This window comes from Peromyscus leucopus, chromosome 4, assembly GCF_004664715.2.
Source record: "Peromyscus leucopus breed LL Stock chromosome 4, UCI_PerLeu_2.1, whole genome shotgun sequence".
Classification (NCBI taxonomy): Eukaryota; Metazoa; Chordata; class Mammalia; order Rodentia; family Cricetidae; genus Peromyscus; species Peromyscus leucopus.
Genome location: NC_051066.1, coordinates 14,882,262 through 14,907,282, shown reverse-complemented (window position 1 = coordinate 14,907,282; position 25,021 = coordinate 14,882,262). Strand labels below are relative to the sequence as shown.

At 54.0% G+C, this 25,021-nt stretch overlaps 3 protein-coding genes across 7 annotated transcripts; 2 read left to right on the top strand and 1 right to left on the bottom strand.

Moving 5' to 3' along the window:
• Positions 1-255: 255 nt before the first annotated feature.
• Positions 256-10,849, bottom strand: Ndor1 (NADPH dependent diflavin oxidoreductase 1). Of its 5 annotated transcripts, none has more exons than XM_028868722.2 (14): positions 10,662-10,849; positions 10,306-10,383; positions 7,167-7,264; positions 5,583-5,681; positions 5,399-5,500; positions 5,077-5,286; positions 4,717-4,838; positions 4,411-4,631; positions 4,223-4,330; positions 3,948-4,062; positions 3,658-3,804; positions 3,448-3,566; positions 3,282-3,376; positions 256-3,180 (listed from the first exon to the last, which is right to left on the bottom strand). In XM_028868722.2, the coding sequence occupies exons 1-14, from the start codon at positions 10,794-10,796 to the stop codon at positions 3,036-3,038; spliced, it is 1,794 nt and encodes a 597-aa protein (XP_028724555.1). In that variant the 5' UTR covers positions 10,797-10,849; the 3' UTR covers positions 256-3,035. The 5 variants fall into 5 exon arrangements, 4 of the variants coding, with proteins under 4 accessions (XP_028724555.1, XP_037060596.1, XP_028724556.1 ...); XM_037204701.1 differs by having other exon boundaries at positions 256-3,121; XM_028868723.2 differs by having other exon boundaries at positions 10,306-10,334; positions 10,662-10,740.
• Positions 10,850-10,907: 58 nt separating this feature from the next.
• On the top strand, positions 10,908-12,101 carry Tmem203 (transmembrane protein 203). Its single transcript, XM_028868727.2, has one exon. The coding sequence runs from the start codon at positions 11,139-11,141 to the stop codon at positions 11,547-11,549; it is 411 nt and encodes a 136-aa protein (XP_028724560.1). The 5' UTR covers positions 10,908-11,138; the 3' UTR covers positions 11,550-12,101.
• A 2,903-nt stretch (positions 12,102-15,004) lies between these two features.
• On the top strand, positions 15,005-23,874 carry Tprn (taperin). Its single transcript, XM_028868728.2, has 4 exons — positions 15,005-18,041; positions 22,804-23,035; positions 23,124-23,230; positions 23,342-23,874. The coding sequence occupies exons 1-4, from the start codon at positions 16,173-16,175 to the stop codon at positions 23,402-23,404; spliced, it is 2,271 nt and encodes a 756-aa protein (XP_028724561.1). The 5' UTR covers positions 15,005-16,172; the 3' UTR covers positions 23,405-23,874.
• The last annotated feature ends 1,147 nt before the right edge of the window (positions 23,875-25,021 follow it).

Genomic DNA, 25,021 nt, shown 5'->3' with positions numbered 1-25,021 from the left:
CAGCATGGGTTACAGTGAGATCTTACCCCTCTCCCCCCGGAGAAGTACCTTTCCTCTGGCCAAGGATGTGTAGAAATGGCTTTTGGATAGCAGGAGTAGAGGCGTACAGCTGGCTGAGGTCATGGCAGAGACAAGGACCCAGCAGGCTGCTGTGGGGATCTGGTCTGCCTGTGATTGGAGCAGGTACCACTGAAGGCTGAGGAGAGCTGCCTGGATGGCAGAGATGGAGGAATGAGGACTGTGGTAACAATGGTATCAGTAGCAACTGTTTATTGAGAGCCATTCTTATGCTGGATAGAGACCGAAATATCCCACCACCTTGCACTACGTCACTAACAAGCCATGAGGTGGGCTGACATTTGTCTTCATCTCCCAAGTGAGGGCTCCTGGTCCTGTGACACAAATTGCAGTCAGTTAGAAACAGAGCTGGACCCTGGGCATTTGCAGGCTTCAGGGTCTGGATTGAACTTTGGTCCTTGCGGGACAAAGCCAATGTTGATCCCAGCTGCTCCGGGCTACCCTGTTTGGTGAGGGTCTTAGGTTGGGTGAGCTTTTGAAGGCTGGGTTTGTGCAGTGCAGGCCTCTCCTGCTAGCTACGGTGGCCTTCAGGGACACACCCCAACCTCTGTCTGGAACAGGTGAGGGTCTTGCAGCCCTTGCCTTCTTCTATAAACAATTACTGCTAGATCTCTGTTCACATTTGCATTCACCCTCACCAGCTGGACCTCAGGAGCTGGTGTTATGACCCAGCCAATGCCTGTGGCTAGCAAAGTGCTTGTCCATGGCGAGCACACGGGGTTCTGTTCACAGCCCTTCTTGTTGGGCCAATCTCCTTCAGAGGCTGTCCTTGGCTTAGTGTCCTTGGCTTTAGCCACTATCTGGGCTGCAGGGGTGTGTAAGCACTCTGGCTGGCTCAGGCGCCTGGGCAGGCCTGGTCTTGGGACTGGTGATAGCAAGTCTTTGCTGATCACCAGACTCTGAGCATGGGCTTCAAAACTTGGCCAACATCCTAGGCTCTGCTTAGCGGCCGGAACGGTCTAGGAGCATGAAGAACACTCCTAGTAACATGAGTGGCATGAAGATGAGCACCAGGCCCAGCAGTTCTAATGCCAGCAGGCTCAGCAGTGATAGACGGCGGGCACATGGGCCACGTTCCCGCAGTGTCCACAGCCAGGTACCTAGGCTGGGAGGACAGGGGAGGAAAGGGAGGCAGCTCCGGCCCCCCACAGGCCCTGCCAGAAAACGCAGCCGGTAGCGGTGTTCTAAGGATCCCCAAGGCCCAGGGCCGGGGCGCAGGGGTGTGGTGGATGCAGCGGGCACTGGGCGCTGGGGTCCATCAGCTCTAAGCAGTTCCTCCTGCAGCTGACAGATCTCCCACTCTAGCATGGGTGTCTTCTGACGACACAGTGGACAGCACACACGGCCCAGGTCAGCTCTGGGGGTCATGCCCAACAGCTGGTGCAGGCAGCCCACACACAGGCTGTGACCACAGTTCAGCAAGGCTGGGTGGTGGTCATCAGGCCCGTAAGGCTCAGTGCAGATGGGGCATTCCTCATCTGCCTGTCCCTCACCCTCTTCCTGCTCCTCCATAGTTGACAGGGCCCAGGCACCAGCTGGATCTCTGGCCCCCAGTTCAGGCTTACTGTCTGGAGTCCTGGCACCTTGGGGGGCCATGAGATTATCTTCTTCACCTGCTGGTAGCTGGCACAGGGGGTCCAGGAGCTCAGGACTCAAAGAGGCACGAGGTGAAGTGGTGGGTGCAGAGCTGGTATCATCAGGCCCCACGGTTGAACCACCAGAACAGAAATCAGGATGGGTGGATTGCGACTCCAGGGTGATAGCAGGGATTGGTGGGGGGCGTGAAGGTTAGGTGGCCCTCAGGAGCCAGGCAGAGCTTGGTCTCCGGTCACTGGAGCACTGACCTCCTGATACACCTTTGGGCTTGCTGACCCCACTGGAAGTGAGCTTCACGTGGATCCCTGCAGCGTCGTCAGCTCCTGGTATCCCAGGCCTAAGAGTGGTATTGGCAGGCCTGGTCTCTGTTCCAGCACTTGTCGGACAAAACAGAGGTTCCTCACCTCCCAGCTGCCCTGGACCTGTCTGACTCCTCCAACAGGGTTTCTCTTTCCAGGGGTAGAGGCCCTGCCCATGGGCGGGCCAACTTGTATCACGCCCCCTCCACCTGCTCATTCTTCTAGCTCTTTGGGAAGGAAAGAATAGTGTTCCAGCACTTGGCTGGGACTTTCCAATGGCTCTCTGGGCCTGCTTGGCCATCAAACAGGGCATGACCTTGGCTGAGCTGTTAAGGTTTAAGATCAGACAGAGCCAAGGCCTGCCCTCTAACTCAAAGGGGACACCGGCAGGAACTTACACACCACACACCCAGGTGTAGTGTGACTCAAGCACAGGTCACTAACAAGGACATACGTGTACACAGCCTGTGCACGTGCCCTGGAAAGGTCTCTGGCCACCACTAGCAGATGCAGATCATCCATGTCCCACCCACTACCCTCAAATCTAGGAGAAGCAAAGAAGCAGGAGCAGCTACCCAGGCAGTTTACTGAAGATGTTTAAGGACCTGAAGACACACTGACTTGCGTGCGTATTCTCAATGCTCAGGAGACTTAGCCCCTGGGGGCCTCTCACCTGAGCCCCACAGATGCTGTGGGGGTAAATGGAAATAGCACCAGAGCAGAGGGACAGCGTGGCCCTCACAGGACTCCATGCCTCTTGGAGGCCTCAGCAGGACCCTGGTGGTATGGACCACAGTGCAGATCTGGGGCACAATGGAAGGGACGGAGAGGAAACCAGACTTACACTGGGGTTGGGGCTCAGTGTGGGTGGAACACGGGGTTCCGTGGAGTTTGGCTGTATTCAGAGTGCCCTCCTACCCAGCTGGCGCCAAGAAGCTCCACCACGGGTCTAACAAGTGTTCTGGGATCAGAGGATAGGAGGTAACAATGGGCCCTCCAGACTCCATCCAGCAGGTTCTCCAGTGCCGCTGTCAATGTGGATGTGAGCTAGCAAGCGGCTCCTCAGGCCCAGGTCTCAGTCTGGAAGTGCAGTGTCTGCTGGAGCCTGGCAAGGTAGGCAGCGGCGTCTTGGTTGGAGAGTTGTCCTTCTTTTTGAAAAATGGATGTCAGGGCTTCCGCAACGTCCGTAGGCATATACTTAGCATTGCTGGAGGGGCAAGCCTCGGAAAGCTCAGTGATCCTGTGGCCCCAAGCCCCACTTCCCACCTCGGAAGGCTGGTCCACTCCTCCACTCCCACGTTGGCTTACCCTGCAAGGTAGAAGTAGGCACCCCGGCGATCCAGCAGCTCCCAGACGAGAGGCCCCAGCTCTCGGAGCCGGTGCTGCACATAGACCTTCTGCTCCTGCAGGTAGGTGTCAGAGGCTGAGTTTCAGCCGTCCAGACTCCTGCCCCATCTACCGTGAGTCTACTCACCTGCTCCCGGGAGAAGGCTGTGACCAGGCTCAGGCAGCCCTTCTTCTCTAGCTCCTGCCACTCAGTCTGCCAGTAAAAGTCCTGATCCCGCTGGCGGCAGCCAAAGAACAAGAAGTTTCCTGGGGTACAGAGGGTGGCCCCCCGTTGGGATGCAGGGATTCAGCCAGACCAGTCTCAGTGGTCACACTGCCCTGGGACTCCTATACTCACCAGTTTGGCCGTGGGCCACTCGCTCTTGAATGGCTGCTCGGAAGGGGGCCACACCAGTTCCAGGCCCCACCATGATAATGGGTGTTTCTGCTGTCTCTGGGAACGTGAAGCTCCCAGGCCGCACCCACAGAGGCACCCGGACAGGTCCTGTTGCAGAAGGGAGATGGCATGAGGAGTCAAAAGACAAGGCCGAGGTGCTCACTGGTGGGACTTGAGTTCCTGTGGCAGGAGGCACAGGGGAACTAGGAGCCTGAGGCTTAGCCTCTCCCACCCCCGGAAATAGGCATTACCTTGCTCAGGATTCAGAGATGCCAGCCAGGAAGAGCAGAGGCCACGGCGGGGCTCCTTGAGGCGAGTCTGGTACTGTACCACAGCCACAAGAATCTGTAGCCTCCTGGGATGAGCCTAGGGGCACAGTGAGGGCCTTGCCCTGCTTACCCACTCCTACCTGCTACCAACCCCACCCAGTCGGTCCCTGGCAGAGAAACAGTCCCTGTCTGCAAACACCCTGTCCAGTCCCAGCTTTCCCACAGCCAGTCCTCAGTTCTACTCAAGAGTCCCTCACCAGCAGGGAGGAAGCAATGGAGAAGGCCCGTGGGCGGATCCGAGGGATAAGGTCCAAAAGGTAGTCTGGAGGAATGGCAGCGGCCGTGTGTGGAAAGTCACACAGCACCTGGACAGAGAGAGTCTTAGCATGGCGGTGGTGTGCTGGGGCTCAAGGGCCCATGCCCACCTACCTGCCCACTAGCCCACCTCCAAGATGGTCCTGCGAGGCCGATTACAGTACTCCCAGAGCTCTTCCTGACCTCTGGCAGAGCTGAATTCCAGCAGCTTCTCCCGCTCCAGCCCGTGTGGGGAAAGACAAGCCAAGAGTTCAAAGAAGGAACGGCGAGGCACGCTGGCAATGTCCAAGTACTGTGACACAAGATGCCACACAGTGCAGGGCTGAGGCAGCTCTGGTGGGTAATGGACACCTGCAGGAATGCCATGAAGACTTGGTGGGTAGAGACATCAGGGGGTGCCTTGGACCTTAAGAGGTGGCGCATCTCCCATACTCACCTGGCTCCCGTGGCTCAAGCATGAAAAACTGATTGGGGTCCAAGCGCAGCAACTGGCAGAACTGCTGGATGTGGGTCTCCGAGTTAGAGGGCATAATTAACACGACATCGCCAGCCGCAAAACTGTGTGGGAAAGCCACCGGGTGTCAGGGTGGTGTGGGAAGGACAAAGGGGCTGAGGGGAGGGGCAGGGGGAGGGTGAAGGGACTAAGGAGAGGGAAGAAAGTGAATATTCATGGAGGGCTGGGGGTCTGTGTGTAGAGATATCCGAGCCACCGGGCTGCCTAGTCCTGGGCTCTGGGAGAGCCTTCTGAATCCCTACCTGCACCCTGCCTGACTGCTTGAGGGCTTTGGCCCCTTACCTGATACTCGAGTCTGTAATATCAAACTCAATCAGCCGAACATCCTGGAAATGTTGAGGGCCAGTGACCCTCTGGTTGGTGACCACAGGAGCCAGGAAGGGCTGTAACTCTGATGGGGGTTTCTGAGGGGCTGAGCTGGCTACGTTTGGCTCCTCAGCCCCTTTGCTGGGGACCTCCTGAAGAAACTGGAAGATGAACTTGGAGGGCAAGCTGTGGGGGAAAGTGGAAATATCAGATGTGTAGGGCCACCCAACCATACCTTGAGGGAGTGCTAACCAGCTCAAATTCCCTTGGTACTCATACACCCAAGGTGCAGACTCACGGGACTCCAAGAGGGATCTCAGGGAAGTCGAGGGGCACTGGGTATAGACCCATTATCTTCTTCCAAAGGTCTCCCAGCCAGGGGTCAATGGCAGCATCAGGTCTAGGAGAGAACACAGGCGTTGGCCTCTGCTGGCCAGAGTCAAGACGGGGTGCCGGGGAGGGGCGCTGCAACCACCACTTACCCCAGCTCATGCTGGTCATCACCTAGACATGGGGGCAGGAGGGCACTGCCTCCTAGCTGCAGCAGCCTACGATGTAGCTTCTTGGCCACGAAGTTGAACCTGTGGAGACAGCAAGACTGGCTGGAATAACCAACAGTGAGGAGAGTACTTTAGCTGACCTTCTGGGCAGATCAAATAGTACAGGGCTTCCCTCAAGGGTTGGTTACTCCTCCTCAGCAGTGCACACTGGCAGCATCCTAGGAGGGAGTATTCAGTATTCAGGGGATGAGAGATTGGAGCAACAAGGACAACAAGTGGTGGGTTCCCTGATCTCAAAAAGGTGCCATGTGGAGGACAGTCTATCAACCCATATTTCTGGAGTGACCAAGGCTCTGGACTCTGGCCAGACCTCCAGGTACCATTTGAGACTGGGGAAGGGGACAGAAAGCCATGTTTTCCTGTAAGAGGATTTCCTTTCTTTGGTCTGTAAAAGACACACTGGTCGGCCGGGCGGTGATGGCGCACGCCTTTAATCCCAGCACTCGGGAGGCAGAGGCAGGCAGATCTCTGTGAGTTCGAGGCCAGCCTGGGCTACCAAGTGAGTTCCAGGAAAGGCGCAAAGCTACACAAGAGAAACCCTGTCTCGAAAAAAAAGAAAAAAAAAAAAACGGGGGGGGGAAAAAAAAAAAAAACACACTGGTCCCTGCACCAGCTTGTCCTTTGGGGGACATCCATAGCTGGACTCCCTCCCACATGCTCTGTGCAACCACACACTAGCAGTGAGCAAAGTCTCTAGCAGAGCAAGGCCATGCTGCCACCCATCTCCCTATTTTCTATACTTGGTTTAGTGAGATAGGGGCCCACACTGTAGCCCAGGCTGGCGTGGAGATCCTGGCAGTCCTCATCTCAGGTGAGTGAGCCATCAAGCCCAGCTTCCATTGCGTGTTCTTTTTATCTAAGTGATTAAGAACCCTGAGATGCACACAGCTTTTTATGGTGCTGGAGTGGCCCTCAGTGCTGGATGACACTGGGCCCTATGAAAACAGGAAGTGGTCAAGTGCTCGTCCCAGGTACTAGCTATCTAGTCGCACCTTGGAGCAGAAATCCCTCATTCTCACCCCATGAAATAAATGGTGCAAACAGCAAAATTGCTTGTAAAGGGACACAGCCGTGCACAAAACCCTGCAAGAGAAAACCCCTGAGCTGTCTCCTGTCTAACAAGGCACTTGAAGATAAGCTGTCCGTCTAAGTGCTCTTTTCAAGTTCTCGATACTTCACAGTAGGATTTGAACCTGTGAGGAACAGGGACAAATTGGATGTCATTGAACTTCACCATGTGCTGTAATGTAATGCTGGCTGGTCTGAGCTTCATCATGCCCTGAATTACATGGTGGTACTCTGCCACCCTGTTCCTTCCCCAACTGTGGTCTCCTCTGTGCCAAGTCCTTATTAGGATTAGGGTGCCTATCAGGGGCTATCTGTGGATAAGGTTGACCAGCTAACACAGTGCGGGGACACATGGTCTACAGTGGATGGGCACTTGGGGGCTCGGCTGCCTGTCTCATTTCTTGCTTGATCTGGCCAGCATGTCCACCCTCTACTCACTTGGCATATGAAGAGTCCCCGAGGCCTAGGACAGCAAAGTCCATTTGACAGAGGGAGGTGGACAGCAGACTCTTTCGGAATATGAACCTCCAGAAGTTCTGTAAACCATAGGAAACCGTGTTAGGAGCCCTGTTCAGGCCAGCTTTCTGTCTGTCTGTCTGAGGCCCCCACAGGGAGGGGATGGTGTAGAAGACCATTAGAGCCCAGAAGTGTACATTGGCCAGAAAGTGTACCTTTCCTTTGCATGGTGCAAATTACAGACCAGGAACCTGCACACAAAGAAAACTTACCCTAACTGTGTGAGTACTTCTCGTAAATGGTGACCTGTAGCTCAACGCCTCATGCTGTAAGTGGTAATCTAGTTACTAGGGCAACCGGATGCGCTCTTGCAGTATACTCAATAAACTATTTTTCCTGTTCTGGTCTAAGGGGTGAATTCACTTACCACCCACCAATTGCTTCCCTATTACTGTAGTGGTGGGCCAGCCAGTCCACTTCAGAAGGGTGGGCCAGACTCTCTAAAGGTGTTGACTTACTGGTTCATGCCCTTGAACTCTGGGTTTGCACTGACCTTTCCGGTTTGGTGACTATTGCTGAGAAGCCAGTGCTACCTACTTGTTGCTCTGTGTCCTGTTGGCCATCGGGTTATGCTGTTTGTTCCCAATAGTTAAACCCATTTTGTGAGTGACCCTTTGTAGGCATGTGGTCACTGTCTCAGGCTGCAGTCTTGTCCTTTCACTATTTACCTTCCACTGGAGTCTTCACTCCAGCAGATTCATTCATTCGTTCATTCATTCATTCATTTTCTGTGTATGTGTGTGACCTACTTGTACTTGGAAGCTGATGAAAAAGCTTTAAGACATGTCTGTCCTACAGTGGGTTTCACTAGCAGGGGATAGGCAGAGACTCAGTTATTTTCCAATAACTCCAATGTGTTTTAAAGATCAGGGGAGAGAGGCCAAGGCCTTCCTGTTCAGCAGTCAGTAAGTCACTGAGGAACCATGCCCCTGCATGTGTTTCTGGGCTTTGGATCTGTAGCCTCTTCAAAGGTTTCCAATTCCTGTTGTGATTGAGTCAGAAACTACTGACTCCTGCTCTTATGTGGGGGGTACTGGGTACCTTATCTGTCCACAGACCAGAACACCTCAAACCTGAGGGAGATCTCTATCCCCTCAACTCACCTCCTTGGCACTTTCTTAGCTAATTTTTTATTAAATTCTTTATTTTGAAGGCACAGTTTTGTTTGAGACCAGTTTGAGGCTGGCCTCAAACTCAATAGTCCTTCAGCTTCAACCTCTGGAATGCTGAGATTACAGTTGAATGCTACCATATCTGGCTGATATTTTTTGAACAGTGAGACACTTGTCATGTGGGTGAGGGCAGCCTTGAACTCCTGATCCTTCTACTTCAGCTTCTCCAGTGTTTGAGACTATAGTCGATGTCCACATATACTGCTCTCCTTAACAATCACCCTAGGGACACCTCTCCATACTGGTCTTTATTCTACTTCGATTCACCTTTGATGGCTGCTACTCCTCTCATGACTCCTACCTTTTTGTTTTTCAAGACAAAGAGTTTCTCTCTGTGGCTTTGGAGCCTGTCCTGGAACTCACTCTTGTAGCCCACGCTGGCCTTGATTTCACAGAAATCTGCTTGCCTCTGCCTCCTGAGTGCTGGGATTAAAGGTATGCGACACCACCGCCAGGCTGACTCCTACCTTCTTACTGACCTTTGGAAAGGGGGAACTCCTGTCTGACCATGACCATGCTAGATGGCAGTCCTGGAGGAGACAGGGGCTTGAATTTTTTTTTTTTTCTCACAATTTTATTTTGGCTGCTTCAACAGTGACTCTTATGTCAGGACCCTCCTACTACTACACAGCTAACTGCAGTTCCTCTGGATATCTCCTGGCACCTGCCCAACCAGATCCACTCACTCTACAGGTGGAACTACAGTATATCCTGTTTCCTGTGTTGTGATTCTGTCCTTCCTCATCTCCTAGATCCCCCTGATGACTCTATCTTTTTGGCCTCTCTGGAACGTGCATGCTTTATTCTGCCTTGTGTCCCACCCAGCTCAAATGATGTGAGCATCTTTGGCTTGTGGTGGTGCATTCTCCAGCCTTGTCCTTGTCACCTGCAGACACGTGGTGGTCTTGCTATAATGCACAGGGCTACTGTGTCACTTCCATGGTTCCTATAGCTTTCATCTTAAACCCACATGTTTCACTGTGGCCACCAGGCTTTTTTGTTTGTTGTTTGTTTGCTTGAGACAGGGTTTCTCTGTATAGTTTTGGTGCCTGCCCTGGATCTCACGCTATAGACCAGGCTGGCCTCCAACTCACAAAGATCTACCTGACTCTGCCTCCCCAGTGCTGGGATTAAAGGTGTGTGCCATCACCGCCTGGCTCACCACCCAGGTTTTTTGAATGAACCTTTCTTCCTTCCCTCTTTCTGCCAGCAGTCTGTGGCTGGGAAATCCTCAACTTTCTGCCCTTCACACAGGTTGCTTCTCACCACCACTTGCCCCTGCCTTTTATTTATTTATTTATTTATTTTGGAGACAGGATCTCACTATGTAACACTGGTTAGCGTGGAAGTCACTATGTAGACCAGGCTGGCCTGGAACTCACAGAGCTCCGTCTGCCTCTGCCTCCCAAGTGCTAGGATTAAAGGTGTGCTCCTTTCTTCCAAAAAGTTGTGTCCAATTCCATGACCCCCTCACTCCCAGAACATCTGACATCTGATATTTTTCTGGTAATTGGCCATTAAACCTGTTGTTTTTACCACTGAGCTCCATGAAGGAGAAATGTGTCTTCTGTGTCTCAGATGATGCCAGGAATATATATGTGCTTGAAAAAAAAAAAAGAATGAATGTTTTCTGAATGTTACAAACCTTGAAGTTCAATACATGACTCAGACCAGATTCCTATGTAGGTCTGGGAAAACAATAAGAAAGTAGAGATCAAGGCTACTGAGTAGCTCTTAAGAGCTATTTCTCTCCCCAGATCCATTCAAAGAATACTTCTCAAAGTCTCCTCTCATATACAACATGCACTGAAGGGCAACTATTTTCTGTGCATTTTGGGACTCTCACAGCAATGAAAACGGGGTGAGGGTACACATCAGGCCAGCCTTACCTTCATGTTGTCAGGAGGGTCTCCTTGGCCTGTGGTCGCACAAACAAATATCACCAGGGGCTCTCTAATGAGATTCGCCTCAAGGACAAGACACGGGTATGTGTAAGGTCTCTGACAGCCCAGATCAGTCCCCTCCCTGCACCGCTCCCCACCCCTTCATTCATCTACGATAACAGTAGAGTGTTTGGAGAATTATTCCCAGTGGCTACCGGGCCTTCTCTATCACAGGTCTCAGCCTCGTGCCTAGCCTCCCTTTCCCCTAAAGCCGCCTGGGGCCGAAGGGCCGCACTCTAACGTCCTCCGTTGGAGGACGCGAGGTCCGGTGGAGGGTCTCCGCCGTCACACCCGAGCCTCACCACCGCATAAGAGTCCAGGGCCTGCACGCGGCAACCTAGCCGCCGGCGCCGGGCTTCGCGGCCCAGCCTCTCCGCCTCATCCTGGGCTGTGCCAGTCTGGCTGCCGAAAAGCACAAGTAGCTGCGGAACCTGCATTACTGCACACGTCGGTCAGAACCGTACATTCCACTGACTTCCCCTTTCCGCTATCAACAGGAAATGACGCATTTAGGCTGCGCCAGCGCGCGAGGTGGGTGGGACGTGGGTGGGCGGGGATAGCGTCTAGACCGCGGGCGTCCCCGAGCATCCCGTTCCGGGTTCAGGCTCCGGGTCTGGAGAGCGGCGGAGAGCCGGGGCCGGGGTCCAGGCAGGGCTGGGCCGCTTGTTGCCTTGCATGTGCAGCGGCGGCAGCAGGCGGTAGCCAGGCCCGCGGACGAAGTGGACACGGCCCGGTGCGGGGCGCCGCCGGCCGGCCGCCGGCCGGCATTAACAGGCGCGATGTTATTCTCACTGCGGGAGCTGGTGCAGTGGCTGGGCTTCGCCACCTTTGAGATCTTCGTGCACCTGCTGGCCCTGTTGGTGTTTTCCGTGCTTTTGGCACTACGAGTGGACGGCTTGGCCCCGGGCCTCTCCTGGTGGAATGTATTTGTGCCCTTTTTCGCCGCCGACGGACTCAGCACCTACTTCACCACCATCGTGTCGGTGCGCCTCTTCCAAGATGGGGAGAAACGACTGGCTGTACTGCGCCTCTTCTGGGTTCTCACAGTCCTCAGCCTCAAGTTTGTCTTTGAGATGCTGCTGTGCCAGAAGCTAGTGGAGCAAACTCGAGAGCTCTGGTTCGGCCTGATCACGTCTCCGGTCTTCATTCTCCTGCAGCTGCTCATGATCCGGGCTTGTCGCGTCAACTAACCTCGTGCAGGGGCTGGAAATGGAGCACTGCGCAGCTGGAGTGCTAGATCTCCCAGTCCAGATCCTGCTTGGCACCACTGGAGGAGCTTTGGTCAGAAATCAGTGTCTGCTTGTGCCCAGTTTACTGTCCAGTTTTTCCTATATCTAAGATTGTTTCCTCAGCAAAACTTAAAAGTGAAGCCTCGATTATTAAAATTTATTTCCTGTTATTTATGCGCTGAGTTGCCAGACAATACTGAACTTTTCTGACATTTGGAAACTGCATATAAGTAAAATATCCTGATAGGCCCTGAAAATTTCCCATGGTGATGTACCCCTTTGTAACAGCTTGTTGATTCAGCAGCACTGACCTCAGAGCTTACCCCTCCATCCGTCCAGGCCAGACTTCTCTATACGATTGATGATGTGTCACATAGCTTGCATCACTTTTCTTTTTCCGGGGGAAGATTAGCCTTTTCTTCATTCCATCCCACATAGAGACTGTTGAAAAAAGGCATGAGTAGGACCCTGTGTGATTATCTGCAATCTGAGAAAAAAAAACTCTGGTCTCAAGACATTGCTTGATTTCTTGGCCCAACAGATTGCAGTTTCACGGAGTTTCCCACCACCTTGTGGCAGGCATCATTAGTACACCTGAGACAGACAGACAGACCTCCCAAAGGGACCAAAGACAGGAATAGGTGCTCACATGCTTGTGGAAATGGATACTTACACATAAGAGCTTGTGAACAGCTTGAGTTTATTGACCTACAGTCTTTGATTTTATGTCAGTCGTGCCAAATGGTACCATTTTGCTGAGATGGAAAATGTTTCTTGAGATCAACAATATATACCTAGACATCTCAATGTTTGAGTAAGGTGAATGCTAAGATGTTCTTTGACATGTGGACAGCTGGTCACAGGGTTGAGTTGCTTGGTGCACCAGAGTGTATGGCTAGAGCACAGTGCGGGTAGACTTGGAAAGTCCCTTATTTTAGAAGATGGGTACCTTGTACCACTGCCCATCCCAGCTGAGAACAACAGACTCTGCTTTCTAGATCGTGACGCCAGAGCTCTTGACTCCTTGGTGAGCTCTCATGATGCCCTGTAGAGTTGACAAGTGATGGCCTGAGGCCTGTTTCTTTGCCTTTTTTTTTTTTAATGGCCCAGATCTGAGAAACTTTCTTTTCTTTTCTTTTCTTTTTTTTTTTTTTTTTTTTTTTTTTTGGTTTTTCGAGACAGGGTTTCTCTGTATAGCTTTGCGCCTTTCCTGGAACTCACTTGTTAGCCCAGGCTGGCCTCAAACTCACAAAGATCCGCCTGCCTCTGTCTCCCGAGTGCTGGGATTAAAGGCGTGCGCCACCACCGCCCTGCCTTTTTTTTTTTTTAATAGGGTGTCATGTAGCCAAGGCTTGCCCCAAACTCGTTTTAGTTTTGTGGGGCTTCTTTGGTTGGTTGGTTGGTTTGGTTTTTCTTTCTTCTTCTTTTTTTTTTTTTTAAAGATTTATTATGTGTACAGTGTTTTGCCTGCATGGATGCCTGCATGCCAGAAGAGGGCGCCAGATCTCATTACAGATGGTGGGAGCCACCCTGTGGTTGCTGGGAATTGAACTCAGGACCTCTGCAAGAACAGCCAGTGCTCTTAACTGCTGAGCCATCTCTCCAGCCCTGGTTTGGTTTTTCAAGGCAGGGTTTCTTTGTATATAGCCTTGACTGTCTTGGCACTCTCTGTAGACCTGGCTGGCCTTGAACTCAGATATCCACCATACTAGGCAAACATTATATTATTATTAGTAGTAACAGTAGTAATAGTAATACTACTACTGAAACAGGAACTCACTATGTAACTGGCCTGGAATTTCCTCTGTAGACCAGGCTTCAAACTTGTAGAGGCCAGCCTTTCTTTCCCTCCCAAGTGCTAGGATTAAAGGCACACACCACTGACATAGGGAAGCATTCTACCAACTGAGCTACATTACAGCTTTTACATTTTAAAATTATTTCTGTGTGTGTGTGTGTGAATACTGGTGCATGCGTGCCACACCACTTAGGCATTTATTTGTTAGCCTTGTGATATTGGAACAAACTCAGTCTGGCCTGCTTACAAGCGCCTCTACGTGCTTAGCCATCTCATAAGCTTTTAAGTTTTACATTTTTAAAGGATCTAAAACAGGATGCTGCCGAGCAGCCATAGGGCACGCCTTTAATCCCAGCACTCAGGAGGCAGAGGCAGGGGTGGATCTCTGTGAGTTCGAGGCCAGCCAGGTCTACAGAGCGAGATCCAGGACAGGCGCCAAAACAACACGAGAAACCCTGTCTGGAATCCCTCCCCCCCCCAAAAAAAAAATCATTTAAAAAAAAGACTGCTAAGAAAAAAAAAGATTTATGTGTGGATGTGCACCACGTGTGCAATATCTGTGGAGGCCAGAAGAGGGTGTTGGATCCTCAGGAATGAGTTACAGCCATACAGGAACAAGAAACCAAATCTAGGTCCTTGGTGGAGGTCACATGTTCTTGACCCTGAGCTATCTCAGCAGCCCCTGGATGAAGAGACTGTCCTGAAGATGTAAGATGTTTAGTTGTGTGCCTAGTCTTTGCTTACTGGATGTCAGTAACAGCCTTCATTTGTAATAACTGAAAGTTTCTTCTGACATTGCCATGTTTCCTGGTGACAAAATTGTCTTTGTTGCACATCACTAGGCAAAGGTCTGAGTGTGGCCCTTTGCAGAATGGGCATGCTTCCCTGTGCTCCAGCACAGCCGCTTGTGACTCCTCTGTCTGGGGATGAACACTTAAACTTGTCTGCTACCCCAGCTAGGAGAAAATGTCTCCAACCCAGGCAAGATACAAGCTGAACTATGGAGTGGTTTTCCTTGTAACACTTTTTAGATTTTGTATTGTGCGTTCCTGTTTTATTTTGGTTGTTTGGAACTGGGAAATCTGAGTATAGAAGCCCTGAGTATTAGAAGCTTCCTTTGGAGAAGTGATTCTTTGAGGGGCTGTAGCTCACTAGTGGAGTGCTTACCCAGCATTCAAAAGGCTCTAGGTTCAAGCTCTGATACTACCAAGGGAAAAATAAAACGTGGTTTGGGAATGACATCCGTCCAAGTAGTTGAAATTCAGATTATGATCTCCAATCTAATGGAGTGGGCAAGGAGGTAAGTCAGAGTTACAGATAAGGAGATGCCAGCTGTAGACTGCTGTGCGGCCCAGAAGCCAGTAAAGGCACACACCCCTAGGCTAGAGCTACTGTTTTTGTAGAGACCCACGTTCCATGAAGCAGAGTCCCTCGAAGGCACGTGGCACCAGAGGGCAGCAGTGCCGGGCCTCAGCTGGCTGCTGACTGTAGGGCAGATAAAGAAAGAACAGAACAGACTCCTAGACGGTAGTCCCCAGTTTTCTTTTTTTTACGAGACAAGGTTTCTCTGTGCAGCTCTGTCCTGGACCTCACTCTGTAGACCAGGCTGGCCTCAAACTCACAGAGACCCACCTGCCTCTGCCTCCTGAGTGCTGGGATCAAAGGCGTGTGCTGCTGCCCAGCTTGTGGTCCCCAATTTTCTAATGCCTCCAGGCAGTTGCCCTACTGTGTATGTACCCTGGGAAAGGGTGTGGATTGGACACTATGCAGTTCTGTCCAGAGTCTTTTCCTAAAGACTTGTCGGCTGTGAGGTTGTGCCCGAGTCACTAACCCCTACCCATTCTCCGAGGTAGGGAGTCAACAGGAGTGAGTGGGACTACCCTTGCCCTAATTTTTGTGCACATTTGCATGACAGAACTGCCTAAGTGTGTGAAGCTCTCCTTGTACGCGTGACCTACTTGTGTGTAGAAATGAGGCTGCTTACTTGGTACCTCCTACACCTATGGATACCTGGCAGGACCACAGATGGCAAGCTGTGTGCCAGAGATTCACTTACATAGGTCTAATCAACAGGTCTGGGATCTACAAAAACGAGATTCTCACAAAAAAAAAAAAAAAAAAAAAAAAAAAAAAAAAAAAAAAAAAAAAAAAAAAAACATTTCCTTATGCCTGGATGGATCTCAGAAGCAGCATTTCTAGGTCCTGAAGGGGCCCTGGCCTGCCTGCCCACGGAGGATCAAGGACTCTGGATTAGAGCAGGGCCTGGGCCCAAAGGTGGAAGGCCCATGCACTTGTGTACTGTCCACAGAAGCAAGGACCGCTCTGCTTCCGCGCAGGGCTCTTTCCCATGAAAACAGAGTGGCCGTCCGAGCGTCGAGGACGTCGGAACTGTACCAAGGTCATCTAGGTCGCAAGGGTCCGCTAGGCGATATGCCAAGACCAGCCCTGCCTAATTGTGGTCCACAGGTGCCGGGTCCAGAGCGCAGAGGCGGAAGTGAGGGGCAGCCATTGAGCCGTGTTCACTGATCTTCGCCAATAGAGACTGGCCGGTGCCGGTCGTAGTCCAATAAGAACTCTATAGGGGAGGGTGTAAGTGAGTGTTCGCCAATCAATTAGGCCGTATACCTCTACCATTGGCGGTCTGTTCTGCCCTTGGGTCAGAGCGCGCTCTCCCAATTGGCGGCTCCCAAGGGGGGCGTGGCACGGCGCGGTACTGAGGCAGGTAGCTGAGAGTCTGTCGGGCGAGCGGCCGCCGGTGCAGTCCCGTCGGCGGCTGCGTCCGCAGCATGGCCGGCCTGGGGCGGCCGGGCCCGGGGCCGCGCACCGCGATGCCGGCCTGGAAGCGGGAGATCCTTGAGCGGAGGCGAGCTAAACTGGCCGCCCTGAGCGGAGGTCCGGGACCCGGCGCGGCACCGGAGGGACAGAACGAGAAGCTGGTTCTGGCCGAGAGTCTGGGTCCGCTAAGCGAGAACCCGTTCATGAGACTTGAATCGGAGCGGCGGCGAGGGGCACGGCCGGCGCAGCAGCTGCTGGAGCTGTACCGTCGCGTGCCCGGCGTACGTACCATCCGAGCCGACAACATCCTCATCATCGAGTCAGCGCCTGGCTTCCCGCCCGCCGTGCCGCCCGCTGCGGGAATCCGCGCTGCCGAGGTCGTGGTGTACGAGGCGCCTCAGCCGGGCCGTGTCAGCCGCCTGCTGGAGAAGTTCGATTCCCCAGCCGCGCCCCGCAGCCGCGGAAGCCCGGAGCGCTCCCGCCCTGGGCTCCCTCAGCTTCCCGGGGCGTCTGCATCTGCTGCCACGCGCGCTCCCACCAATCGGTCGTTGGCTCCTGGCCCATCGGTGCTTCTCAGCCAGCCCGCACTCCCTGTTTCGCCTGTCCCCGTTGCTCCGCGCGCGGGTCAGCGCCCCGCCTGTTGCGAGCCCGCGCACCCCGATGGCACCGCAGGCCCTGGGGCCCGGCGCAGCGACTTCCTCCAGAAGACCGGCAGCAACTCCTTCACTGTTCACCCCCGGGGCCTGCCCCGCGGTGCGGTCAATCGCTCGCTTTCTAATGGACCCATGACCCAGAAGTCCCCGGCCGGCCCTGCCAATGGGTTGTCGGGCTCTCCTCCAGCGCCGGGCAAGTGGAAGCCAAAGGTGGAGTCAGAGGAACCCTCCCTCCACCCACCCCCAAGCCCTGGGACCCCAAGTGCCACTCCAGTTGGGCCCCCTGCCTTCCCGGCGCCCAGTGCAGCCAGTGCCACTCCCAGCCAGCGCCGGTGGGTCTCCTCTGCCACCAGCGCCAATGACTCCTTCGAAATAAGGCCAGCCCCCAAGCCAGACGTGGAAACTATCCCAATCGGGGACCTTCAGGCCCGGGCCCTGGCCAACCTCCGTGTTAACTCCCGCAACTCCTTCGTGTTGATCCCCAAGCGCAAGGCCCTTGGGAACCATCCTTCGGAGGGGAGGCAGTCAGAGGAGCCAAACGGGGAGGTAGGCTGGGCCTCTCAGAGCCAGGGGCTCAGAGCCCAGCTGGTGTCTACAGCGGATGGTTCACCCGCCCTAGAGAGGAGTCCCTTGGCTGCTGAGGTGCAGTGGGCAGCTAGGGAGGGGGGCTGCCCCAGGCCAGCCACTGCTGTCACAGACCAGTCTGTTAGGTGGCAGAGGCCATCCTCACCACCTCCATTTCTACCAGCCACTGTTGAAGCCGAGCCGGCTGAGGGCTTGGGGGTTCCTGGCTTGGCCAAGAATGGCCAGGAGCCTGGGAGGCCAGGACTTCCAGTCACCTTCATTGATGAGGTCGACTCAGAAGAGGAAGCCTCTCAAGAAGCCAAACTGCCCTCCTCAGCAGCTGGTGTGCCTCCCCAGCACCACCTGCACCTTGCCAGGCCTGGGCACACCTCAGAACTCCCACACCGAGGCAGCAACACTTTCGTAGTGGTGCCCAAGAGGAAGCCAGAGACCCTTCAGGAGCCACACTTCAGTCAGGCCAATGGGCAGTCCCAGCAACAGGAGGCTGAGGAACAGGATGCTGATAGCCTCTCAGGACCCCACACTGCCCTGGAGAACACCCTTAAGAAACGCTACCCCACTGTGCACGAGATTGAAGTGATCGGTGGTTACCTGGCCCTGCAGAAGTCCTGCCTCATCAAGGCTGGCTCTTCAAGAAAAAAGGTAAGTGGTAGGGAGAGAGAGGGCTGCTGCCACGGTCGGTTTCTAGACGGATGACAGAAGAATTGGGCTGTGTGGTTGTGCCAGGCCCAGGGCTCTTGTGGAGCTGTGATGGCTCAAGGCTGGGGTTGGTCAGCCTACTGTTTATCCCAGAGACTTGGAAGCGGGAGCTGACCAGGCAGTGCAGAGCTCCTGCATCCCTTTGGAATGGTTGGTTCCATCTAATTGGAGGTCTGCCTTCAGGAAATAGCCTGGTCTGTTGGCTCTGACTAGGTCTTTGATTTGAAGGCAGCCTGGCATATTCCGATGGAGCCTGGTTCGGAAAGATATCCAGAGCCTGGGTGTAAATGAGAAGGAGGCAGGCCAGTCATTCTTTGCAGATCCTCCTCACCCTGAGGTCAGCCTGGACACACAGCCTATAAGCCAACTGGAGGTTCTCAGCACCCTGGAAGGTACTGGAGCCAGAGCTTGGCAGGCCTTTGCCTTCTGCAAGCATGGATTGAGCACCAAGTCTTCATGCCAGACTTAGTCAAGAGGGCCTTGGGCAGAGAGACTCAAGAACAATCCCCTAGAGGCTCATAGCTGGCCGGAGTGAGCCATATTTCCTGTCTACCTCTGGCCAGTGGCTTGGAACCCTCTGGGCACGAGGAAAGCGTTCCTCAGATTCTTCCTGATTGTTCCAGGGTCTGTGTTTGTCCCCTGGGGCAAATTCCAAGACCAACCACACATGACTCTCAGCTGGTACAGGGAGGTGTGTGCACCTTTTCCTTCTGCCAAGATGGCATCCACAGTTTGTGCCTCAGAACAGCTAGGAGCTAGGCTCACCTCGATTGTCACCTCCAGCCCCAGTTTCCTTGGGGACCCTTTGTAATGAGCCACACCACCTCCTCACTCTTCATTTTCTCCCCCACTGTCTGCTTCCTGTCATCACTGGCCTTGGCATCATCCCTCTTGCCAATTCATCCGCTGGGTCAGGAGTCCACAGTGACCTTTCTTGGGGGGATTCTGGTGAGGGGACTCAGGGCTGCCGCAGTTTCTGCCACATGAGACCATGTCTCTCCCGCTCTCATCTGAGCTCTGTCCCCCGAGTTCTTGGGCACATTGGTCCAGGCCCCTTCCCCTTCTTTTCTGCTCCTTCCTTCCATGCTTCCTGATCCTGACCTTGGCATCTCTGTGGGGTGACCCATCCCCATGCTTATCCAAGAAGCGATGAAAGCGCCCCTTATGTAGATGAGGAAGCTGAAGCTTGGGAGGTTCAGGAGCTGAGTTCCGGTTCCTGTTTCCAGAGCCTTGCTCCTCTCCTGGGATAGTGCCTCCACCTTGAGACCGAAAGGCTGCTGCTAAGAGCCTGGCCTATGCTGCCCTGTCTAGAGACAACTATGGGAGTCACTCATGGCTGGGTTAAAGGGAGCCGAGCAGGAGTTCCAGGTGTGGTGGTTCACGTAGATCTCAAAAACAAAAGCAAGGCCAGGCCCAAATACTATCGGGGCGGGGGTAGGGCCCTGGCCAGCAGCCTGGTGTCTGGGCCAGTCTGAGGTCGTTGGGGGGTCCAGATGGATGATGCTTATTATGGCCAAGTGGCCTGGGCAGGACCTTCTGTAGCAGAACAACCTGCTGGTTGTGCTGTCCTGCCTGTGCATGCACCAGCTGCCCTGCCCAGCAAGACACAGGATGCCTGTGGGAGGAGGCAGGGCACAAAGCTGCCCAACCTTCAGAGCAGTGTGCAGGGTGAGGCCTTCATGTACTTTGTCCTTTCGCTGACATTTCTCCTGCCTGCAGCCCCTAGGAAACCCAGAGTGCTTTTTTTTTTTTTTTTTTTTTTGGTTTTTCCAGACAGGGTTTCTCTGTGTAGCTTTGGAGCCTTTCCTGGAACTCACTCTGTAGCCCAGGCTGGCCTTGAACTCACAGAGATCTGCCTGCCTCTGCCTCCCCAGTGCTGGGATTAAAGGCGTGCACCACCACCACGCGGCTAAGGGGTGCTTGTTTTGAGGCTCAAATCATTGGCCTGGCCCAGACTCCTGCTTCTTCCTGGTGGGAGTAGGTAGGCCCAGAGGACCTTGGGGGCCACTGAATACTTTGGTTCCCCTTCCCCTAAGACTGGGTGACCCCAAGGCAATGCTGGTGCTTTTCTAGGGTGTGGGTGAGGGATTGCTCCTCATTGGGCCTTCCAGACAGCAGGGCATGGTGTGGGGTAGCCTGCCTTGGGTTGTCAGCTTGGCAGAGGGTATCATGACTTCACAGGGATTCAGCCCTGTTGTAGGCAGTGAGGGTTACCTCTAATGACCAGTGTCCTTGAGAGGCAGCTTGGCGGAAGCATTTCCACTGAATTTACCTGTGGGGAGAGAGATTCCCTGTCTGCACCTCTCTTCTCTGCTGTAGCCTGTTGCAGCCTCCCAGCCCCCACTGTTTTCCTGGCAAGTGGGGTGTCCTTTCACCCCTCCCTCCCTGATCGGGCGCACCAGTGGCTCCTACCTGTCTGGCTGCTCCTTCCGCTTTCCCACCTCCTGTTCCTGTGCCACACCCAAGCATGTTAGTGTCCTCAGGGTTCAGGCCTCCCACCTTCCCTGCAGGTATAACCTTCGCCCTAACTTCTGTGGCCTAGTTGTGGCCTCAGTCTGGCTCCCATTTGAAGGTGTGTCTATCCTTTCGGCTCGTTCCAGCAACATCATCTTCTTCAGTCTGCAGTGGCCTCCCCTAGTTGAAGCTGGGAGTCTTCTCCCCCCCAATCTTCTTATGGGTGACCCCTAGATGGTCTTTCTGGAGCCAGAGACCCCTGCGAGGGACTGGACCCTCAGTCAGGAAATCTCACTGGTACAGGGTCTGCCCTCGGGAGGAAGCCACTGTGCCTGTCCCACTGGGGCGGCTCCGATCTATTGTCCTGTCACCCTTGGGAACTTTGGCCGGGGGCCAGTGGGGGCTGGGAGCCAGACTGTGCAAGGCAGTGGGGGCAGGGTCTGGCTGAACCTCACCTCCGGCTGGGCCGGTGGAGCTCTTTCCCTGCGTTGAGTCCCAGGGTGGACACCATTCGGTAACCCAAACTGGGTGTGTGTGGGTAGGGCAGGCTGAAGGAGAACAAAAGGCCCTGTAAAAGCTGGGAGGTTCTGCCACCAGAGGCCCTGGGAAAGCCCGGAGGTTCCATCACCTGCCTGCTGTATTAGGTGTGCTGGGTAAAGTCCCCCAGATACTGGTGACCAGGTCTATACAGTGACAATCCCTGTCTGTACCTCCCCCACCTGTCCTGGCAGCTCCACCCCTGGCAGGGGTCATAAGCATGAGTCACCATGTGACCCACTGACCTATGCTGGAAGGGAGGAGGAGGCCTATGAACACTGGCCTGGCAGAGGAGACAAGGGAGACAGTAAGTGACTGGGGGGGAGGGGAGCAGCTGAGATAGGCAGGCTTAGGAGCCACTTCCCCACCCCCAGCCTGGCCCGGCTGTGCCAGGCACCGTACCCACATGTATCTGTCCCCTCAGCCTCCCTCTGGGAACTGGTCATGCAGACTAATGAGGGTGTGCTAATCCAGCTGGGCCCTGGCAGCCCGACCTGTATTCTCAGTAGGAGGGGGATGGGCCGCAAGGGCTCCATCCAGGGGCCACTTTGGTTTAGAAGACTTCACACCTGTTGGACCGACCCTACGCTGTCTTGGGCTCCTCCTGTTAGGGTCCTTGTCTCCAATGCAATCTGGTCTTCCAGGACTAGATAGGCCTTGAGGCCAGCATGCCTTCACAGGACAGGAGTGGACATCTCTGTGTTTTTGCCGGACCCAGGGGAGTCTTCCCATCTCCTGTTCATGTGTGTAGATGGCCAGAGTACGGAGGACCTGCGAGAAGAGACCTCTCTGAGCAGGCTGAGGAGAAGCTAGAAGCGCCGATTCCTGGGGCCTTTCCCCGGGGGTGGGAAATCTCCCAATGGGCAGAGAGGGCTCGGGTGTTCATAGCCATGTGGGCAAGTGTGGCCACTGGTTGAGAGGGACACGGGGCATGGCTGGCTCCTAGTCCATTCTGTGGCCTGTGCCAGGGTCACTTTGCTGCCTCAGGACAGGCTCAGCCCTCCTGCCAGGTCCCTCTTCCATCCTGCTAGGCCTCTGGCTCCTTCCAGGGGAAGAGGGGGAACCTGAGCTGGCTGTTGGTGTCCTGTGCCTGGGAGTTTAATATTTCGAGCCCGGCAAGACTGCCCCATCTGCTGCAGATGAGTGCTCATGTTCATTACCAACCCACCAGGCTGAGCTCAGCTGAGAGGGCTAGAGAACCTCAGCTCTCATAAATTGAGGTGCTGGGCGGGGGGTGGTGGTGGTGTACTCCCAGTCCAGGTAGTAGACAGGAGGATCATGACAGAGGATGCCCCACAGCTTTCTGTCCTTTAGAACCAGGCCACTGGAAGAGAAGGGAGAATTTGCTTGAATATGAAATTCTGGAGCCACTGAGGTACACAGTAGGGTAGGAGTTGGGGGTCACTGATAGTATTGCTGGTACCCTCCACTCTATGGAAGTGGGACTCCCCACTAGCCTGAAAAATGGGTGATGGTGCCCAGCACCAACTTCCTGGGTATTAGCCTCTTAAGCAGGCCCCTGACAGTATGATGGTGCTCAGGAAATTTTTAGGGGCACAGATTCCCAGCACATGGAATTAGCTTTAGGAGCTACTGCAGGCAGAGGGTGAGATGGGTGGGGCCTATAACCCTTGGTTGAAGGCTCTTCTCTCCCTGCTAGCATCTCTGCTTAACTGGGTGGAAGGGTCCCTGCTCACGTGGCTCTTACTCCTAGATGAAGATATCCTTCAATGACAAGACCCTGCATACAACATTTGAGTACCCTTCGGAGAGCTCCCTAGCACAGGAAGAAGCAGAGGAGGAGGAGGAGGAAGAGGGAGAGGAGGATGGCGAAGAGGAGGAAGTAGGGCTTGACTCAGAGAAGCCCTTTGCCCTCTACCTTCCCCGGGCCACATTTGTAAGCAGTGTGGGCCCTGAGATCCCCCGACTCCCAGATGGCAGCTCAGGTAATCACCGCGTGTGGGGATGGGCAGGCCGGAGTGGAGCCTGGGCCACATTTTCCAGGTGCCCATGCCTATTCTCGTTGGTCCACAGGCCTGTCCAGCTACACTCCCAAGCATTCTGTGGCCTTCAGCAAGTGGCAGGAGCAGACAGTGGTGCAGACTCCAATTGAGGTGGAACTCCCACCGAAGGAGGTCATGGTAAGCCCGGTGGAGCTAGGGGTGAACACCCGGATCCCCAAGGGTAGGCCTGCTTGGGAAGGGGTTGATGCCTGAAAAGGCTTAGTGGCTATATTCTCTTCTTTCTCTCAGCTAACACCTGCCAGTCAGAACGATCTCTCGGACTTCCGCAGCGAGCCAGCCCTCTATTTCTGACCCCTGGGGCTGCCAGGATGGCCAAGACTTAGCCCCAAGTGTGGTGGTTCTGGAAGCAAGTCAACGCCCAGGAGCCCTGACTTTATTCTGTGTCCCTTCCATCTGGCTCTCCCAGCCTTCCTCTCTCCCTTTTGCCTGCTGCCCTTAGGGCCAGGTCTGAATCTCATTCCTGTTTGAGGGCTCCAGGGAAGAACAGGTGGGAATTGCCTCTGGGACAGGCTGACATCTGTGTAACATCCCATTTGTGATGAGGTGGGGGCCCCCAGGGTGCTTTCTGTCCTGCCTCTCAGCTCCTGCCTTCTGGGGAGTGAGAGGCTGTCCTAGCCATTTGCTCTTTGCTGAACCCCAGGCTCCTGCCCCCAGTGCATGATTCTGCCACGGTGGAACTCAGCTACCCTTCATGACAGATGGCAGGGTTTTTTTTTTTTTTTCTTCCTGATATTGGACTCAATAAACAGCACTGTACCAAGGCTGCCTTTGCCTTCTTTACAGTCCTCAGTCTGAGAACAAGGTGGGGCCTAACTTGGGTGCCTGTGCAAAGAAGCAAAAGGTGGCCCGAGTCTGGTGTTCTCACATCTTGAGGTCTTGCTGGTCCAGGCTCCTGTTCTCTCCCCACCCCAATCCTGTTACTTTCTCCCTCAAAGCCAGTACAGTGGGAAGTGGTCCTGACCTCTGGGGTCTGGAACTCCATGTCCCAGGGGCCTAGCTGCCAGAGGGTAGAAGGTGAGTACTGTAAATGACAGGATTCACCACGGGGCCAGGAGCCTAGTAATGTAGCTAGTTGTGTACAGCATAGGAATGGGGCTAAGTGAACTTGGGACATCTTTTCTTTTTTTTGTTTTTTCTGTGGCTTTGGCGCCTTTCCTGGAACTCACTCTGTAGCCCAGGCTGGCCTCCAACTCACAGAGATCCGCCTGCCTCTGCCTCCCGAGTGTTGGGATTAAAGGCAGGCGGTGGTGGTGTCACCACCACCCAGAGGGACATCTTTTCTCATGGCTGGTTTGGATACCTCCTGACCTGTGAGACTTTAACAAGGCTGTAGCAATTGAGAACTCCCAAGAGTCTGAGGAGATACAGAACTGCCTGCTTGGAAGCTGTGCTCTCAGAGGCCTAGGCAGCCAGTGGAGAAGTAGGGCTATCTACAGACACAGGGAAACTGTCACAGGCACGGAATACAAGTGTCTTCTTTTCCTGTCACCTAAGAACAGATAAAGTGCTTGACTTGGAGGAATATTATATATATGTTTCCCTCAGAGAATAAGCCCAGCTTTATGGATCCTTTTTGTTTAAAAAAAGGGCTTCATACTGCACCCCAAGCTGGCCTACAGTTCACTATGCAACCTAGAATGGCCTGGAACTTATGGTCTGGAACTTAAGGCCACCTTTCTTCTTCAGTGCTGGGTTTATAGGTGTAAACTACCAAGCCTGTTTTCTGGATCTTCTTAGTCAACAAATACTTGCAAACTTGTTGCTGGGAAGCTGTGGCAAAGGGCAGGGCCACAGGACACATGGAAATAGGAGTGAGCAACACCGTGGCTGGGAGGTGGGTCCTGGTGGCGGCAATATATGGGACCAAACAACTCTGAGGAAGGGACAGTCTGAAGAACCCCAGTCCAT

Coding starts and splice junctions, on each gene's coding strand:
- Ndor1 (XM_028868722.2), bottom strand. CDS start 10,796: ATGCAGGTTCCGCAGCTACTTGTGCTTTTCGGCAGCCAGACTGGCACA. Junction 4,839..5,076: donor ATTACAGACTCGAGTATCAG/GTAAGGGGCCAA, acceptor TTTCCCACACAG/TTTTGCGGCTGGCGATGTCG. Junction 4,331..4,410: donor CTCGCAGGACCATCTTGGAG/GTGGGCTAGTGG, acceptor CTCTCTGTCCAG/GTGCTGTGTGACTTTCCACA.
- Tprn (XM_028868728.2), top strand. CDS start 16,173: ATGGCCGGCCTGGGGCGGCCGGGCCCGGGGCCGCGCACCGCGATGCCG. Junction 18,042..22,803: donor CTGGCTCTTCAAGAAAAAAG/GTAAGTGGTAGG, acceptor TCTTACTCCTAG/ATGAAGATATCCTTCAATGA. Junction 23,231..23,341: donor TCCCACCGAAGGAGGTCATG/GTAAGCCCGGTG, acceptor TCTTTCTCTCAG/CTAACACCTGCCAGTCAGAA.
- Tmem203 (XM_028868727.2), top strand. CDS start 11,139: ATGTTATTCTCACTGCGGGAGCTGGTGCAGTGGCTGGGCTTCGCCACC.